General features: G+C 36.5%; 2 protein-coding genes across 3 annotated transcripts; both read right to left on the bottom strand.

Annotated features, from left to right (window-relative positions):
- Positions 1–109: 109 nt before the first annotated feature.
- Positions 110–9,626, bottom strand: LOC142979992 (armadillo repeat-containing protein 3-like). Its single transcript, XM_076125287.1, has 16 exons — positions 9,406–9,626; positions 8,895–9,056; positions 7,856–8,077; positions 7,347–7,547; positions 6,772–6,931; positions 6,239–6,388; positions 5,814–5,941; positions 5,331–5,432; positions 4,823–4,944; positions 4,337–4,466; positions 3,581–3,722; positions 3,156–3,279; positions 2,783–2,830; positions 2,382–2,526; positions 1,847–2,017; positions 110–1,426 (listed from the first exon to the last, which is right to left on the bottom strand). Exons 1-16 carry the CDS (start codon positions 9,595–9,597, stop codon positions 1,163–1,165), a joined length of 2,463 nt encoding a protein of 820 aa, XP_075981402.1. The 5' UTR covers positions 9,598–9,626; the 3' UTR covers positions 110–1,162.
- Positions 9,627–11,178: 1,552 nt separating this feature from the next.
- Positions 11,179–19,292, bottom strand: LOC142979848 (armadillo repeat-containing protein 3-like). Of its 2 annotated transcripts, none has more exons than XM_076125088.1 (17): positions 19,098–19,292; positions 18,553–18,780; positions 18,047–18,208; positions 17,522–17,746; positions 16,818–17,018; positions 16,298–16,457; positions 15,776–15,925; positions 15,417–15,544; positions 15,118–15,219; positions 14,748–14,869; positions 14,413–14,542; positions 14,000–14,150; positions 13,542–13,659; positions 13,359–13,409; positions 12,809–12,956; positions 12,109–12,285; positions 11,179–11,593 (listed from the first exon to the last, which is right to left on the bottom strand). In XM_076125088.1, exons 1-17 carry the CDS (start codon positions 19,239–19,241, stop codon positions 11,321–11,323), a joined length of 2,670 nt encoding a protein of 889 aa, XP_075981203.1. In that variant the 5' UTR covers positions 19,242–19,292; the 3' UTR covers positions 11,179–11,320. The 2 variants fall into 2 exon arrangements, with proteins under 2 accessions (XP_075981203.1, XP_075981283.1); XM_076125168.1 differs by having other exon boundaries at positions 12,115–12,285.
- Between the last annotated feature and the right edge of the window lie 277 nt (positions 19,293–19,569).

Here is a 19,569-nt window from a genome sequence, read left to right as displayed (position 1 = left end):
ACTCTTCGCATAAAATTAAATAAAACTATAACAAATCTACCTACCTATTTCAGGACAAAAATACTTCAGGATCATAATGAAGCCTACGCATCAAAGTCATCGACCCGACCACAACAATGGCCGCCTTTACACACACGTTCTATCGCGCGTTCTTAGGAGCGTATAGGATAACGCGCGGGAAAACAGCGCGCTCTTCGCTCGCGATTTTCTTCGCGGGCTTGACTGATGAGGGCTGCGCGCAATCTTACCTTTCCCCTTGCACACCCTAAACACGCACGCTCTTTCACGCGCGATTTTTGTTTCATGCGCGACAGAGCGTGTGTGTAAAGTCGGCTAATGTTAAAACTTTATTGCGGCCAAGGTCGCTGACGTCAAGTCGTTAACAGACAGACTTGATACACACATTTTCGATTCGGCTTTATCGGCTTAGCCGGGCGGCAAATCCGTATGAGATGAACCCGATCGGCACAAGCCGAACAAGTAAGGCCGAATCGGTTTTGTTGTTTGATACATATTGCCGAACCAAATATGTGTGTACGTTTTTGTGTCACCAACATCAGGTCGTTAATAGACGACAAATTTGGTGTGTAGACTCCATAACAGCATTACATTGACACCTGATCAAAAAATAAACAGATCATTCATAAAAACATTAAAATCAAATCACACTGCGCCCAATCGAGTAAATATCCAATAACTTATCAAAAGGCTTTTATTAGCCTACGAGTAATTCATAAATCAAACGTAATCAATATTAAAATTATCGATAAAATAAAATTACATCAAAGTTTAAACATATACTAGCCTATTAGTTCAAGGAGCGGTGATAGCAGAGTGGTATAAGTTGATACCTCCTACGCATGAAATCGCAGGTTTAAATCCGAGACAACACACCAACGACTTGTAGTTATGTGTGTATTAGAAATAATGACCACTTGTTCCAACTGTGAAGAAAAACATCGTGATGAAACAATGCCTGAGAGTTCTTTAGAACAGTTCTTGAAGATTGCATACCTTCAAGAACTGTTCTAAAGAACTCTAAAGTTCCCAACCCGCAACTTGCCAGCGCGGTGTACACAAGGCCTATCCCTCCCTCATTACGCGGAGAGACCCTTGCCCAGAGACGATTCATGGGTTAAATATTTATTATCTATTCATTAGTTCAAGCTTTCTGTCCAATACGCGGAGGACTATATAGTAACTTGGCACTTCTTTCTGGGTTCAGTATAGTTATAGGCTCCACTTCAGTGGTTTTCAATTCTGATATGGTGCTAGTCGTGTAAGGTGGAGCAGTCTTTGGTCCGCAGATGAGACGGGCTTCACGACCGCCGAGAGGCAGTAAACGGCCTGGCCTCATTAAGAGGTCTACGACGTAGTTGGCTCGGAGAAGACCGGCTGGGTAGTTTTCTTCGCCATCTTTGTCATCCTGTAGAACAAATAATATTATTGGCAAAGGGGCTATAGTAGTTTGATGTCAGTGGCATTTTATCTCAAAATAATCTGGATTGCTTTTTAAAATGAAACCGCGACCATCTTATTGCTGTCATGTGTCGGAAGCGGCGATTGGTGTGTAGGCTTCATTTACTTGCAAGTTGACATTAAACTAAGTTCTTAAAATGCACAAAGTAAAAGGCGAGGATTTTTTGATGCCCCTACGCATCGTTACTGTTTTTTGAAATTGATTAACTCTCTTTACAACTATAAAAAATCAGTTAAATTTCATAATCCATGAACTTATTTCCGCAGTTGGTCAGTGTGGTGTACTCAAGGCCTAATACCTCCCTCTTTAAGGGATGAGACCCTTGCCCAGCAGTGGGATATTAATGGGCTATATATATAAACTTACTGCATCTACATCAGGTACAGCGACCTCGCACCAGGCATGAGCGCTGGTCGCTCGGTGCAGAGAGCATGGCACTGCGAGGCGATCAGCCAAGATCTTGTAAAGTATAGCTCTCTCCAATGACCCGCCGCATTTTATCCGCCCTATATTGATTATTGGTGAGTTAAGTTCCACCTGGAATAAAATATCCAAATTATTACTGATAGTAGGTTCTAGTTTATAGAACTTCACTATTCACGATATTTGTGGGGCGAATATTTAGCTATTTCTTAGATGCACTCCAATTTTTGTATATTTTCAATGTTTGGGCGACATGGACAGCGACAAACATAGATATCTAATTCTATTGACTGTTAAAAACACATTTAACATTAACATTGTCGGTCTTCAAGAGGTGTCGTGGCAAGAAATTGGGTACTCAAATAAAGAAGCAAAGACATTAGATGGTAAGGAATATTCTTCGAAACCGACACTCTATACTACAAAAGAAATTTTGATTCAGTCGCTAATATTGAACATTTTTGCTGTAGATAGATACCATTAAATCAGCTAGATGCAGCTCCACACAAGGCATGGAGCAGTCCCTCTGACCTAATCCATTCATTTGTCCAGTGACGTACTCGGCAATCAAGTGAGCTTTATGCTTCAAAGATGTGGACACTTCATCACATCTATCGCGATAACTAGCCAATAAAAAATGCATTAAAAATTAGAAAATCAAATGGCACCAAGTTCGAAGAAAAAAAAGCAATTAATGTTTAGTTGCGCAAATGTAGTTACATTGCGCTAATGCCATTTAACGTTTGCGCAATAAGTCTATAAATGTTCACGTCTAATTTAATTAATTAATTAAACATCCTAATAATACCTCTAATTATATTTTATATAGTACAAAATAATATATAATACGTTGTATTTAAATATAATAGTAGAACTTACGTGACTTCGAAATTTCCTTCTTCTAATTCTTTATAATGGTAAGATTTCCTGAAAACGAAAAACATTACTACATTCTGGTTCCATATTAAATTAAGCATTATCTATACTAATATTATAAAGCTCAAGAGTTTGTTTATTTGTTTGTTTGAACGCGCTAATCCCAGGAACTACTGGTTCGAATTGAAAAAATATTGTGTTGAATAGACCATTTATCAAGGAAGGCTTTTGGCTATATAACACCACGCTACGACCAACAGGAGCAGAGTACCAGTAAAAAATGTTACAAAAACGGGAATAATATGACCATTCTCTCTTATGTGACGCAAGCGAAGTTGCCCGGGTCAGCTAGTCTATAATAAATTGCTCTACTTACGAATCTCCGAGCCACATCTTAAGTTTAAGGAGATGATCCCTCAAGTCTACGTCATCGGGTAAGTTCAGGAATCGCAAGCTCGGAATAGTTTCTTTTACGCTTCGCCTGTTTATGGATTCATTTGCTGTAAATAAGAAATAAATATATTATACCCACTGGAGAAATCTAAGCTAACGTCAAACATAAAAAACTTCATAAAATTATTTTAAATGAGCAATGTAACGTCTTGCAGTTTTAGCAAACTACAACTTTATTTCCTGCAACTAAGTGCTTTTATCTCCTTTAAACTCTATTTCTATTTTTTTGTTTAAAGTTATCCATATTTATTATTAGCTATTATATTCAAAAATCTTGGTATAAATCTATGGGCAGACATTATTGTTACAAAAATCCTACTACTTCTATTAAAAGTCGAATGTTCTCACAATGCTCATCTTCACTTCTCATCCAATCTGGTCGGTTGAACGTGCAAATGATGACGGGATTCTTGCATAAAGCCGGCGTGGTTGTCACTTCATGTAGCGTCGGGAACCGCTGGCTTAGGCGTTTGAGGCAGTAGAAACCATCCTACGTAATACAATAAGTATACTTAGTCATAAAAAAACTAGGGATCATTTAATTGCACCTTAAAATAATTGATTTCAATTAAATATTCAAAGTAGTGCGCGAATGTAGCGTTGCAGCCATGCGAGATCAGAGCCGTCTGACATAAATAAAAACAGCCTAGCTGTGGCTTTAAAGTTTTGGTCTAAGTAAATATGTAGCATAAATAATAACGAACAGCCTAGGCACAAAGGGATGAGATCTGGGAATTTTCTTCCTATTTTTCCTACTTATATTTCCAGTTGTCACCCCGGGAGACAATGTAAGAGGAGACAACTGGGAATACACCGGCTTCTTCTTCTTCTTATCGTACTGTTAGTGGTCAACCTAGTGTCAAAGTTGTTCAAGCCGCCCGAAGGCCTTTGACATGGCGTAACGACTGTTGTCTTAATTGAAAACAACTGGGACCAACTTTTTACGTGCCCTCCGAAACACGGAGGCGCCCAGTTCAAATACCACTATGCGGTCACCCATCTATGGAATGACCGCGCCAACCGGCACAAATAGCAGTATTGAAGAAACTTGGTCGAATTAAGGAAATATTGTTTGTGTAGTTGGTCAAAGTATAATTTACTCACGGTTGTAAAATCATCGATATCCAGCCTACCGATGTAAGCCAGTTTGGCTGAAGGATTCTGTCGGAAGATTGCTTTCAAAGCAGGCTCCCAAGTATTCACCACGTAACGAATTCTCTTATTTTCTACCATACTGTGAAAATAAATATTAACGTGACTATTTTAAACTTTCCACGCAATGGATTTAAGTCAATCTATCATCTTATTTTTATTGAGCACAAGTGACGTCACATGTCGAGTAAGCAACGGGTAATTTTATGCAATCTAAATAAAATCAAATGATTACCCTAATTAGTCCCTGTGAAACATTGCATTATAATTTCTGTAACTATACAGTATTGTATACAGTGTTCTTTTGAGGACTGATACATATGAACTTTGTAATCGCCTATTTATAATCATAAGTACCTATGTCGAAGTGAACAATTGATAGCTGTTAGTATTGCTAAACAGTTTAGAATCATATAACGGCAATGGTCAGTTTCTTACTAGTGAATGGTGCCAAGTTGAAGGTATTTCTCAGCTCCTTCGGTAGTAACGCTTGCAATGATAACTTCACACAACGATGTACGCAGTCCCACGTGATCAATCCGCAATGATTTTGATATCACCTTAACAAAAATAACATGTAAATTTGTTATGTATAGATACAAAATGGGAACTTATGACTTATGACGTCATATCCTCATCATTTGAGCCCTACGATACTGCTTGTTTTTATGTGCGATGATGGATGTATAAAATACACTGTCTGCCTTACTAATAAAAATCGTAGCTCATAACATGAAAACTCTGATTTAAAAATGGCATAAGCAAATATTTAAAAGGAAAAAAGCTCTATTTTCCATTTTAAAACCTTTGGATAACACTTATAGCAGCCTGACTTCTTTCTAAGCAAAGTTAGCACGCATAGAAAAAAACATCCGGTTCTTAGTGACGAACATATTACTGTTGTATGTTCATAAATATATTTTAATAGCGAATATATTTAACTTACTGATTCTCCGTGACATGACGTGAATAAGTCTTTGGCGACGTCTCGATCCATCATTGTAGTGAACACTGTGCAAGTCATCATCTTCAAAGTAATATCGGGACGCTGGGAAGAAAATACAATAAGATATAGCACATCAAATTACATAATATAGTAATATCTCGAAACAACAGTGTGTAAAGATCATCTTATCAGCTGGGAGACGTTCAGTGCTAGGCAAAGGCCTTCCCCAGCGCCACAATAGCCGGTTCCAGGCCGCCCGCAACGTGTAGAGACTTTTTTAAAAATCAGATATTTGTGTAAGTTAGTCAATAAGTTAATACACCCAAGGTCTTGCGCAATTATACTTTTGTCTTAGGAAATTCATACGCGCAAAAAAAATTACCTGCTTCTCTCGCAATTCCATTAAACTTGAGCGTAGGAACGGTTGATGGTACAGAAAACGGTATTAAATTAATATAAATTGTATTTTTCTAATAATATTACCTGAAGTATACCAAGTAGTTCTAGCATAAAATCCTCATTGAGCATTCCCTTTGCGCTCATATAGTAATTGAGCAAGTTTCTGTACACTTGCACTGAAAGCCTTTGAGCTTGTATCGGAGAGTCATTGTCTATAAAACAAAGTCAATTGTTAGATACAAAATATATACGTCAAAATTAGACAATATTATGCAACATTGCTAAGAACGTACTTATGTATTAAACTGAATCATATTTGACAAATGTGTCTTATAAACCCCCACTTACAACTATATTGTCTTATGTCACATCATATTTGTATTGCAATTAGTCGCTCACACATGGTCGGAAACCCAAGATTTCAGCAAATATTATAATACTTATACAACTCTACTGACTAATATCTCATTCCGACTTCATTAAACGACTAGCTATCACGAGTAACGTACAGTTCTGATTAATACTCCTAAGGGCAGCAAAGGTCTTGGGATCCACAAGACTGAAGGCGGCCTTCGGTATAATGCGGCACAACTTGACAAGCGCGCGTAGAGCGTTGATGCGGACATTAAACCAGACTGCTGCATCGTCTTCTAGAATAGCTGAATGGAGAAAAGGAATATCAGTTTTAACCTCTATTATAAAGTGTGTACACTTTAAAGTGCAAAGTGTACAGTTATTATTGTGTTAGAAAAGTATTTTTCTGTTATTTTAGCAACTTCTGCTACTTGATCCTTAATCAAAGTAAACTTGCAAAGCAACCATGTTATACCTACTTAGTTGTTAAGTTCGATGGTAAACCTGACTTTTAGCCAATTTCTGCTAATAAAACATAGTTTAACTAAAATAATTCAAAAAAATATTATTCAGTCGCATTATTTGGACTGATAAGCAACCGTTTAGAAACAAAACTCCAAGTAACTACCAACTCTACTCTACTCTAACAAATATAAGAGACTTAAATAGTACTAAATAAGAAGATTACCACATAGTGCTTGTATTATGTTAGTATTCGACATGCGAATGGCTGAAGGCAGGAGCTTGGTCATATTAGAAACACCGAGAGCAGCATCAGCTAGCAGCGCCACATCAGAACTGAGCAGTTGCTCACAAAACTCTAGGTCTACTTCTGTTTCAAACAGTGCCTGTAGAAAATTTGATACAAAACTTTAAAACATGCTGTTCATACATAATGCAGGCACCGTTCACTTTGACCTGACCGCAGACCGCAAAGTATGCCTAAATCTTGAAGACATAATTAGCTTTTTAGAAGCCCGAAACTATGATTAAGATATGAATCTATCTAGGCGCCTCTGTGACGTAGTCGGTAGTGTATGAGACTGCTGCAAAGAGATGTCAAGTTCGAATCCCGGGTCGGGTCAACATTTATTTTTGAGTTGTTCTGTCATGAAATTATTAAATTGCCCTGAATTAGGATGTTTATATCTCTTGTAACAGTAGAGGTCCTTCCCTAAGAGAGCACGTGAAGCTGTTGGCTATGTCTATCACTGGTCAAGTGTAGAATATAGACATTTATATGTTTTTTTTACTGTTACTTACATCTCTCCCTTTCTTATTCATAGACATTTGTGTAAGTACTGCCAAGCAGCACGGCTTCATTTGCGGCAGTGCCATATGCAAATACATGAGTAATCTCTGAACACAGCCTGTCTCATAGAAGAATGACGCGTTTTCTTCTTCTTTCACGTAATGACGCAGAAGATCCAAGACTTGCGGGTGGACGTCTCGGAATTCGTATGACTGTGGATACAATAAATATATTTTTTAAAGGCCTACGGGTTTTAAATCAATCATAAATTGCTGATATTATAGGGACCAGTCGATGCGAAAGTCTGTCGGTTTGTTACACTTGCAAGGCTAAACCAAACAACCGATTTGATGGAAATTGCCATGAAGACAGTTTAAAGTCTGGGACCAAACATGGCTTAAGTACTTTATAGTCAAAAGCTTACTCTCGAAACTTTAATTTTTTTATTTTAGTAAATTACACGCAAGAAAAGCTATGCGGGCCAGCACGTTATAATGTAAGTATGACTTTTTTAATTTACCTCAATAATCTCACAAAGCTCAAACAACCCAGTTGTACTCCTAAAGGATTTCTGTAAGTTTTTATCATATCTGCAGATTAATGTAACAATGGTCTTCAAGGCGGCGCGTTGTATAGCTAAGAATTTACTCTGCGCCAGTGCCGTAAGTGACGGCCAACTGAATTGGGGGTTTTTAGTCACTGCTGTTGCACATACAGGGTCGTTTAATAAGTTGCTTAATGTCTGGAAGAAAACAGATGACTTATAAATCGCTTTAAATACCAGGATTTCTCTCGAAGTGTCTTTCAGGTGCGTAAGTTCTTAGAGCAGTTCTTCACGGAAAGACCTCAATACGTGGTGCCAGTGTAAGAGATTTTTCTTATATTAAAAAAATGCCTGATAGTCTTAATAGATAGGTAACATGATTGTGAAACAAAGCTCTCCGGCTTTATTAAGTTCTATTTTTTTTTAAACTATAAAATGTTAATAGATAAAACCTGGAGCCAAGGAAATCTTACTCTGAACTACATTACCTACATAAACTTTTCTCTGTCCAGCCCGCAATGAAAGGCGAACGGCAGGTTTATATGAAGAATTCGTACAGCTTATAAAATGTCATGTTTAGGTTTACTTTTTGTTTTAATTGGTAGCTAAAATGATAGACAAGCTTATTTTAAAATTCTTATATTTTTAAAAGTTGGGAGGTATAAGTTATGTCCATTTTTAGAAGCCCCGATAGTTCGCTAAATTGCTCAGATGCTGTCAAAACCACAATCCAAAACAACAGCAAATTAGCAGATGCGTAGACGTCAGACGAAAAGTGACGTCTCATGAGATTTTCTTTTTCTTTAGTTGTCAACAAATATAAGCCATAGACCAAAAAATATTATTTAAATAAACAAATACTTTCTAATTAATCCGGACTTCTAAAAATAATACTCCCAAATAAAAATAAGTGACTTAGTCCCCTTAATAAGTGGTACAAATTCTGTTACGAAACAACACAAACTTTAAGCTGTACAAAATCTGCCGATCTCCTTTCCTTGTATGTTTTCCTTACCTGTAAACAATTCTTCTGTACGTCAGGATCTAAACTGTTCTTCATTCTAGAGAACAAACTGCCCAAGATATTCGCAGCGTACAACTGTGTACATCCCCGAGGTTGTAAAGTCAGTTCCGATAGTAATAAAGAAGCAAATTCTAACACGAAGACATCTTCTACCTTCAAAAATAACAGAGGATTTAGAATATAACCTTTTACTTGGTTAAGTCTTTTATTTTACTATATAAAATGTTATATATCCAAATAGCTGATACAAGGGACTTTTGATAGAAAGGTCGTAAGTATGTTAGATTCAAATCTCATACATTACACTTCAATATAACTACAGCTTTTTAAGCCCGCTAATGACAAACTTTTGAGGTGAGGCTGACCTGTTTAACAGGATTTCTGCTAGTATTACATAATCCGTATTTTCTGTTTCTAACTGCTTTCTAGGTGCCTACATAATTAGATAGATAAAGAAAAATCTCATTTAAATACTTGGCATAAGAAGTTGTCCAAAACCTACCTTAACAATCTGTAGAGCCACCTTCATCATATTTTGAGGATCTTTCAACACATGCTCAGGGCCTTCAGGCAGCTCACAAAGCTGCGCTAAAGCCTTAAGCGTAAACCTTCTTATATTGATCTCAGGATGATCCAATAAATGTAACAAATATTTTGGAGCATTCAGCTTCAATAGCTCGGTGCGGTTACGCATTTCCTGAGCAGCGAATTTTGTTATGGCTCGTAAAGTCTGGGGGCAAAAATACTCATTTATAGTTTGCTTGTTTACAATCAGATAGAACCTTTATAGAACTTTTTTGGTAAAAAAAAGTAGTAATAGTGTGTATCTTTTAGGGTTAAGAATCATGCAGTATCTGGCTAAGAGTCAGCATATGAATCAAAAATCGTTTGAAAAAATTGTGTGTGTGTGTATAGATCACCAGTTCATCGCTTTAAACAGTCGTCTGCGCAATCCTGAACACAGTTGAGAAATGCAATATGCATGAAGCAGTAACGGCTACTATTTACCTATTCGTATCATATATGAGGTTAATGTGTCAGTAAGGGTGAGCTGGAACGCGCTTTCTCATTGACAGGTCTTACGGCGGGAAGTTGGACGATGGAGCTGCGTATGACATGTAAGGTAGGAGCTCGATGTTGTTAAATAATATTAAACTGTGTACAATAACTGCATTAGAATAAAATTTAAGTGAGATATATGAAATAGGTGGTCACCTTACCGTTAGGTTTTGGGACTGTCCCCCAAACAAAAGAAATAGCGATAGCAAATGCATAAAAAAAATCATGTAATTACATAACCAGGGAAGAAAAAATAAACTACTTATTTCATTATAGTATTTTTGAGTTTACCTTGCATAGTATATCAGGTTCGGTAGAGTCTAAAAGTAAGATAGAAGTCTTCACGCTTTCTGGAGATATGGTGAACGGTTGGAAAACCGGCTCGACCTTCTTGCCGTCTTTTGTAGATTTCGACATGGTTTCACAGTTAAATCTATATAAATATTACGAAGATAACGCTCTGCTTAAAATTATTTGCACTGAATTGTCAATTATGACAGTCGTTTCACTTTAGTTTTTGAGTTTTCTTGACCATGTTAAATTGTTTGCGTACTACAGAGGTGATATTAGGAAGTTTTAAATAAAGTGAAATAGTGTAATGCAGTAAAAGGGCTTACGTGGTTTGTTGTATTTTTCAGGCACAATGAAACCACCGTAAGCAAACGACATGTTTGTTCATAAATGTCTTTGTGCATTGTTACACCTAGAGGTCATGTTACGTAAAATTCTAAGAGATGTCGTACAAAACTATCTAGCTCCTTCCAGTGGTCTTATTAAATGAAACCAATTATGTTATAATAAGCTTTATTAATAAATTACTATTTATCATAAAGTACATCTAAAATTCTTAAGTATATACACATGCTAAACACACGTCTCAAAAATATAATAATATGTTATGTCGTATGGCTATCACTATTGCATGAAAATAGTCCCACATTATCTAAAGGTATTATTATTTTGTTAGTGTGTTCGTGTACATGTATCTGAAACTATTGAACTAATCTAAAGTAATCTTTCTCCATTTGGAATGTTGCTTATTTATATTGAATTGACATAGAGTAAAATAAAATATAACCAATGGCCAATGCAATAAAATATCCTTCTTACCCATAAAATGCCTACAAAATAAAACAACTGCATAAATCATATTTTATATTTACTTCTTCCCTTTTTCTGCAATCGACTATTTGCAAGACTTTTATCTACACAAAGCTATACTAGCTTTTTGTTTCATCGTACATTTTATGACTTACGTCATGCATTAGTCTACTATAGTCTCTAGTCCCGGAACATACATCTATTTATCACCACCAAGGAGCTCTATCTTTCATTGCTGTAGTGAAAACGATAGCTCTTCAATAACTCTTGTACCCAATCATCTGCGAATCAATGATCAGTTTTTTCTTCTTATCATTGTTTTGGCAGCCAGTATGTCCCATATTCTCACACAAGCACACTTCAGGTCTTCCCCCAGCGGTGTATGGTGGGGCACATTTAGGACCGCAAGTCAGACGGGCTTCTCGACCTTCCCGTGGTAACAAGCGGCCTGGTCTCACGGTCAGGTCTACGACGTAGTTAGCTCGGAGTAGACCGGCTGGATAGTTCTCTACTACGTCTTTGTCTTCTTCCTATGGAATAAGACATGCATTAGAGGAAACGAATTAGAGTAATAAATGCTTCGTAGTCAATAATCATTTGTTTCAAACTGTGAAGGAAAACATCGTGATGCAACTTTACATGCCTGAGAGTTGTTTAGAACAGTTTTTGAAGGTATGCAAAGTCCCTAACGCACACTTGATCAGCGTAGCGGACTCAATGCCTAACTCGTTCCTCATTCTGGGAGAAGACCTTTGCCCAGCAGTAGGACATTTTAATGGTTTAAATTTATAATAACTAGGGACTGTCTTTTCGAGAGTTTCAAGCTAAAAATAAGGTGTCAAAAATAACTTTTTAAGCTACGAGCTCTTTTAAAAGCAGACTTTAAATCATTAAGTAGACAAGTACTACTAATATTGCGAGATTGCACAAAGAAAGTAACCAAAGGTCAGACAAAATAGTTAAGTTTTTTTTCCTTTAAATGTTTATCCACCAGTAATAAAACAGTACTGTACCAGTATTACCTATCCTATAAACTTGAGTATACCTTTACCGTTTCAATCTCGGGTACAGCAACCTCACACCAGGCGTAGGCGCTGGTCGCTCGGTGCAACGCACACGGCAGTCCGAGGCGATCAGCTAGAGCTTTGTACAATATCGCTCGTTCTAAGGAACCGCCGCATTTCACCCAGCCTATGCCGATTATTGGGGAGTTTAGTTCCACCTGTAAGATGTTTATTGAGTCTATTACAAAGAAGTCTATTGGATTTGGAGACCTTTTCACTGCAGTGGAACATTGCGAGCTGTTTATTCATTTTACATACTTCTTTTTCTTCTTCTTCTCAGCATGTGTGTCCACTGCTGGACGTTTTTTACATACTATGTTTTTTTTTATTAGCTAATAACAAATGGATAGAGCGAAATAACAAAAACTGAGGAACCGATCCTAAAATTTACCTATGATACTAAAATTAGCTAAAAGATCTGTATAGAAATATTATAATTATATTTATTTATTTTATTAAAATGTACAATTATTAATTTTAAATGAAATGTAAGCCAGAAAATAAAGATCTGAAAAGCTTAGTTATGGAAAGAATTTCAAGGAAGACCTTAGCGGAATATAGCTACAATAGCCAGTTGATTTCTAGTTTTTAAATAAGTTAATAGCTACATTTAACGTAGTTTCCTTTTATCTCAAAATTGTATTGTCTACGTGAGCAAAATAAATTCATTTATTTTTCTACCATTAGATCAGCCAGATGCAAGTCAACGCTAGGCATGGAACAGTCTTTCTCTTGCGTTAAACCACTCATCTGTTCTGCGACGTATTCCGCCAACATCTGAGCCCGTTGCTTCAGTGATGTGGATACCTCGTCGCATTTGTCGCGATATCTGATAGAAGGACTAGGATAGTTTAGGGAAATCTAATCTCCTTAATACAAATTCAAGAAATATTTCAATGGAGGAGATAATTTGACAAGTAAAATATATCCAATACAGAAGAAATTATTTAAATGGAGGACTTCACATCCGTCATCATTTTATTGCACATAAACTGTTTTAGTTTCAAAAAAATATTTGCAGATTTGGGCAAGCCAATCAGTTTCATAAAATTTCCCCAAATCTGCAAATGTCATGAAATTTTTTATCTTCGCAGCAATTTATTATGCCATAAAATTTAACATTACTTTGTATAATAAACTGACAATTAATACAAATATTACGCAATAATAAGTCTTAAATGTTAAATAATATTGTGTAATGCGCCATATTGTGCATTATAGATTTGCTTACCTCACTTCATAATGGGCATTTTCCATTTCTATATAATGTAAAGATTTAGATCTGCAAACAAATAATATTGATTAATGCAGGACAATATTCTTAGTTATTTACCAGTGTCGTTTGTGAATTGCAGTCATTTGCAGGGAATCTTACATTGACAAGTTTGCGTTATGAAAAGAAATAAGTACTAACGGATCTCCAAACCACATCTTAAGCTTCAGCAAGTGTGTCCTTAAATTAACGTCCTCGGGCAGCGTGGGAAATCGTTTGCTAGGATTCGTGCCTAACACGGACTCGGACTTTTCATGAACTAAAAAAATATAAAACAATTAGATAACTAACTTGAACGAAACGTGTGATCGTTTTTAATATAGAACACTAGGCTTGTACTTTTATAAGTCGTTTCTATTCTTTACATAAAGGTGTAGTCAAATCAAATAATATGAACTAGTGACTATCAAAAACTTTTACCTAGCTCAAGAACGGCATAACCACAACTACAATTTCGTTTGGTTTTTACGTTGAAATGACTTCAAACAGTTATTTTTAAATACGTAAATAAACTTATAAGTTATTTGGTAGTTAGTACAATAACGGTATACGGTATTTTATATATTTCAAAGCAATGAAAATGGAATTAAAGTACCGACCATTTCCAACATCAATAGCAGAAGCGCTCTCCCAGTCCGGTTGGTTAAACATACAGATGAACACAGGGTTGTTGCGTAGAATTGGCGTTGCATTCACGTCTTGTAAAGTGGGGAAACGCTTGCCGAGACGTTTGAGGCAGTAAAAACCCTCCTACGGATGAATATTTGTGTATATTATTTTTGTCAAAACTACTACTGAGATTTGATTTTGAATATAACAATATTAATATAATAATATCGGGTAAAAATAAATAGAGACAAGATTCAAAATTATTGTTCATACCTGAACTATATAATAATATCAACGCATATCACATCATTATTGCGATCTAAACACATGCATACATAAAATTACGATTTCGCGATCTAAGTATATCTGCTGTAATTAAAGTTGTTGTCATTCCAGTACTTACAGATGTAAAGTCATTAATGTCCAGTCTTCCCGTGTAAGCCAATTTAGCTGAGGGGTGATGCTTGAAGATTGTTTCCAAAGCCGGCTCCCAGGCACCTACCACGTATCGTGCTTGTCTGTTCTCAACCATACTGAAACATACCCTTATCATATAATTTATTTGGATACAATATTTAAGCCAACGTTATGATAATTTTGATTTGAAACCAGATGAAAAGAACTGTGAAAATCCTGTGTTTATATTGCATCAAATTGATGTCCTGTTTCAAACTTAACTTTTAAGGTGACTCAGTAAGTACGAAGTTTATATTTCAATAGTGTTAATAGTTATCTTACTAGTGTATAGTGCCGAGTTCAAGGTAAGCGTCTGAGCCTTCATCGATAACGCTTGAAGTGATGAGAATGCACAACGCCGTACGAAGACCCACGTGTTCTATATGTAGGTTTTCTGACACCACCTAATACATCAAGTACTCTTTAAAGTATTCTGAAAGTTTGCCTGCTTATTCATCTTTTTTTTTCGGCTTCTCGGATAGACCGCTAGAAGGGCTTTAAGTAGAAGTAGTTGAAGTCTTGGTTCAAATATATACAACTTTTTTCGGAACTCGAAATGAAGAATAAATACGGCACTTGAAAGAAGAGGCACGCGTGTGCTTGTGTTTTATTTTAGTAATTATTTACAGCTAATTAAGTTAAGCTTACTAACCGCTTCACCTTTTCGTGAATTGAATAAGTCTTTAGCAGCGTCATGAGCCATAAGTCCTGTGAGCACTGAGCACGTCATGATCTTTAGACTTATGTCGATACGCTGCAAAAATATACGACACATTTTCCAATGAATATTACAAAATAAGTATACTTTTAGGCCAAGTACCTAATAAATGTATTTTTGCGCAAATCATTTTTTTGTGTAGGAATGAGTGGTGAAGAGAGAAGTTTGCGCAACGAAATACTAAAAGCACAATATAAAAAGCAAGTATAAAGTTATTATGTAATATTTCATACCTGTAATATATTTAACAGTTCTTGCATAAAGTCCGGGTTGAGCATTGCTTTGGTACTGACGTGATAGTTCTGCAAGTTGATATAAACTTGCACTGCCAAACGTTGTGCTTCTATCGGAGTATCTTTAACTGTGTAGAAAAATCAATTTCTGTTAGTTTTTATTGAGTTTTAATTAGTAGTAGGTGTGTATCTTCTCGGTATTTTTGATGAAACCGATGAAACGTTTAAAATCTAAAAAGGACATTATTTTATTTGCTCGCAGCGATTGATACAGTTGAAGTTTGTCTTAGTTGACTATTTGGGGTTTTGATATGAGTCTGTAGTATGCAGTCAAAATAATTTGATTGATAGATACGTACATTTCTTATTAATATTCCGAAGAGAGGCGAAAGTCTTTGGTTCCACAAGACTGAAGGCAGCCTTCGGTATAATGCGGCATAGCTCTGCTAACGCTCTAAGCGCGTTGATGCGAATATAAAACCAGACTGCTGCGTCGTCTCCCAAGATAGCTAGGGAAATAAAGGTGAGTTTAAAAGTGTGTCTTAATAATTATGTTTAAACAATCACTTGATGGTTTCGTTAAACCAAATTTTCAGCGAGAAACCCATGGTAGACCTATTGATCTTACAACCGAGATGTCTGGTTGTAGTCTGATATTTAATACTTCTTTTTATGGTTAAAAAGTTCCTCTTAAAACAAGATCTTTAACTTTCACTTGTAATTTAAAAAATGGTATCTTAAACTGTACCGCAACAACTGAAGGTAAACCTATCATGTTGTTTGAAATCGAACTTGAGATCCCCGTTAATCATCAGTCGCATCGTTTCTGCTGTGACTTCCAAAAGTACCTTTTCATTTTATCAAAAAGAGCTTTAACTTACCACACAAAGCTTCAATAATATTCGTATCAGACATCCGAATAGCGGCAGGCAACAGTTTAGTCATATTGGCGACGCCCATAGCAGCATCAGCTAGCAGTTCCACGTTAGAACTGAGCAGTTGGTGACAGAAGACCAGGTCCGTTCCCGTCTCATATAACGCCTGAGAAAATAGTTGTAAATTTATGAGTTTAGTAACGATTTAATCTTGGTCTTACCAATAATAATGAAAATGTTGAACCCATTAGTTATAATTATATCGATCCACGTAGTAAATTATCTTTTCGTAAAGCTAAATTCATGTGACGATGAGGTGAGACAAGATTACTTACAACTCATTTTTAAAGGTAAACGACTTTTTTGGACGTATGTAAATCGACAAAGATTTTAAAAGACGTGCCTTTGTTTTCTTATATTTGTTTTATTATGCCTGGCGTAAAAATTACTACTCCGCTGAGTTACTGAGCTTTTAGATTTCTGATCATTTTCCTTAAAAGACTCCAAAGGAATTTGACACACTTACATCTCTCCCATTAACATTGAAAGACATTTTAGTAAGCACAGCTAAGCAGCCCGGCTTCATAGCTGGTAGCGCCATCTCCAAATACGCCAGCAGTCTCAGGATACAACCAGATTGAAACAAGTGTGACGCGTTCTCTTCAGTCTCGACATAGTTGCGAAGTACTCCCAGGACTTGAGTGTGGACGTCACGGAATTCGTATGACTGTAGTAAGGGGTAATGGAAGTAAGATCTTTGCAAATTTGTCGTTAAGATATATAATTCCGGGTAGTAGTACAGTTCGGACCGCAAATTCATCGTAGACGTCAGCGATAGACGACAAAATTAAAGTATCTCACGCGAAAATTTATGACAGTACTATTGAATCCATTTCGTACAGATCGTGCTGTAGAGTAACGTATTCATGCATTACAGCACGAAACGGCGTCAAGTCGTTTCTATCAACTGCCATCTGGTGTTTTTTTAAACATAATTACCTCTAAATAGAAACAAGGAAAAGACCGCTACCAAATAGGGGGAAACAAAAATAAGGTAAAGATTTTTGATGATCTTAAGTCACTTATTAAACAAAGCGTCTGAGAAACTTTAAACTAGTTTAAAATAGATCTTAGAAGTTAGTAAAAAAAAACAAGTGTTACCAACATCTTACTAAGTCTAGTTAAAAAAAACCTTAGCAATTAGTAATAAAACAAGTGTTAACAACATACCTCAAGAATATCACATAAATCCAAAACACCAGTGGACGCTCGAAACGTCTTCTGCACATTCTGGTCTTTGTACCTACATATCAACTGGTCTACTGTCCTCAGAGCCGCGTGTTGTATGGCCAGGAATTTACTCTGCATCAGCGCCAAGAGCGACGGCCAACTGAATTGCTGGTTCTTTGTCACTTCTGATGCACATACTGGGTCGTCTAGGAGATTGCTTAGGGTCTTGGGAGAAAAAAAAAGAAGTGAGTAGCGAGGAGCTGGATACATCCCTAATGAATCAATTTATTGAGTTATCACAAAAAAAAATCCGTAGCAGTTCTGTTAAGATTTATTTAAGTTCTCCCAATAAAACATGCCGTGTTTCCATGGGTATAGACAATGAGAACTAAGGACGCCTCTAACAAAAAAATATTTATTCCTATTCATTTAGTCATCATTCTCTTAGCCATCAGAAGTCTCCTACTATTATAGCGCAATAAAATTATTCACATGGCGAACTATAAAATGGTGATAGCGATCTACCTGCAAGCAATTCTTTTGTACGTCAGGATCCAGACTGTTCTTCATTCTGGAGAACAAACTTCCCAGTATATTAACAGAGATCAATTGTTCACAACCGAGAGGTTCTCGCGTCAGTTCTGCTAATACTAAAGAGGCAAATTCTAATACAAATACATCTTCATTCTGCAAAAAGAAGAAGATAATGTTATAAAATTTTAAAGGTTTATAGGACATACCTACATGAGTATCCCTTGGAGAATCAGCAATAGATCGGATTGTTTGCCGAGTTCGACTGTTCTTAGACAAAAATGCGTTGCCGTCTATATTTATGCAGAGTTAATCAATGATCAAGGTTTGTAACCTGTTTGATGCGAAAACGAATGCTTAATATCTGGATTCTGGATATGTGATAAAATATCAACCCAAAGCCGAAACCCAATTTACGAAAAATTCCAACGTTTCTAAATTCCGCTACGAAATTGTCAACCTTGAAAATAAAAAGTCTATAAAAATGAGAAATAAAGTACCTTAGCAAGCATTAGTGCAATCTTCCTCAAGTTTTGGGCATTCGTCAGCACTTGTTCAGGGCCTCTCGGCAGCTGACAGAGCTGCGCCAGCGCTTTCAACGCAAACCTTCGTATATTCAGCTCCGAATGCTCAACGTGTTGCAATATGTACTTGATAGCATTTAGATTGAACAGCACGTAGCGGTTTTGTATCTCTTGTGCCGAGAATTTTGTTATTGCTCGTAGAGTCTAGTAAAAAGAAAGAACTTAGTTAGCTTCTGATTGAAATTACCCAACCCTTACTTGAACTTAACAGGACAAACCTAATTCTTCTCTAATTTCAGATCTTAAGATCAAAATCTGCCGCATAGTCAGGCAGTGTGAGAACAATTAATTTAATTCATCGATAAAACGACGTTCGGTCAGTAGCATTGTCATTAGCAACATAGGTATATTATGACCATCCAAAATGATTTGTATTGAATCTCGTGCCCATTTTTCAAATGATGTTCCAAGAAGCTATCGCTCGAAACGAACATTATCGAGTTTTTTCATTATTCCATTACCTGGCATAGTATCTCCGGTTCAGCAGACTCCAGAAGCAAGATTGAAGTGTGCGCGCTTTCTGGCGATATCGTGTACGGATGGAAGCTGGTGTCCTTCTTATCCGCAGACCGGTTCTCCCTTTCTTTCTGAAGAGGTTTAGCCATGGTTCTTGTTTATTTCAGTAATTTCTACAGAAATAGAACAATAACACGATGCTCGGTGATATTAGCTTAGTGTCAATATGACAGAGACTTGCTCTATGACGTTAAAGCATAAACTTAACTTGAATTTAACAAAAAGGACGATTATTAAACCAGTGATTCTCATATGACTTCACTTTGATAAATATACCTAGTTTTTAATTACTCTGGAGATCAAACTTCGAAGATATTTCAACTCAGTTACTTGCATTAAATGGGATAAACGTTCCACTAGAGCGATGCTAACAATGAAACCTTTTTTCAGTGGCCTTTTTGAAGAAACCAAATTAGC

Source organism: Anticarsia gemmatalis, chromosome 1, assembly GCF_050436995.1.
Source record: "Anticarsia gemmatalis isolate Benzon Research Colony breed Stoneville strain chromosome 1, ilAntGemm2 primary, whole genome shotgun sequence".
In the NCBI taxonomy this organism is placed as follows: Eukaryota; Metazoa; Arthropoda; class Insecta; order Lepidoptera; family Erebidae; genus Anticarsia; species Anticarsia gemmatalis.
This window is presented reverse-complemented; position numbering and strand designations above follow the sequence as displayed.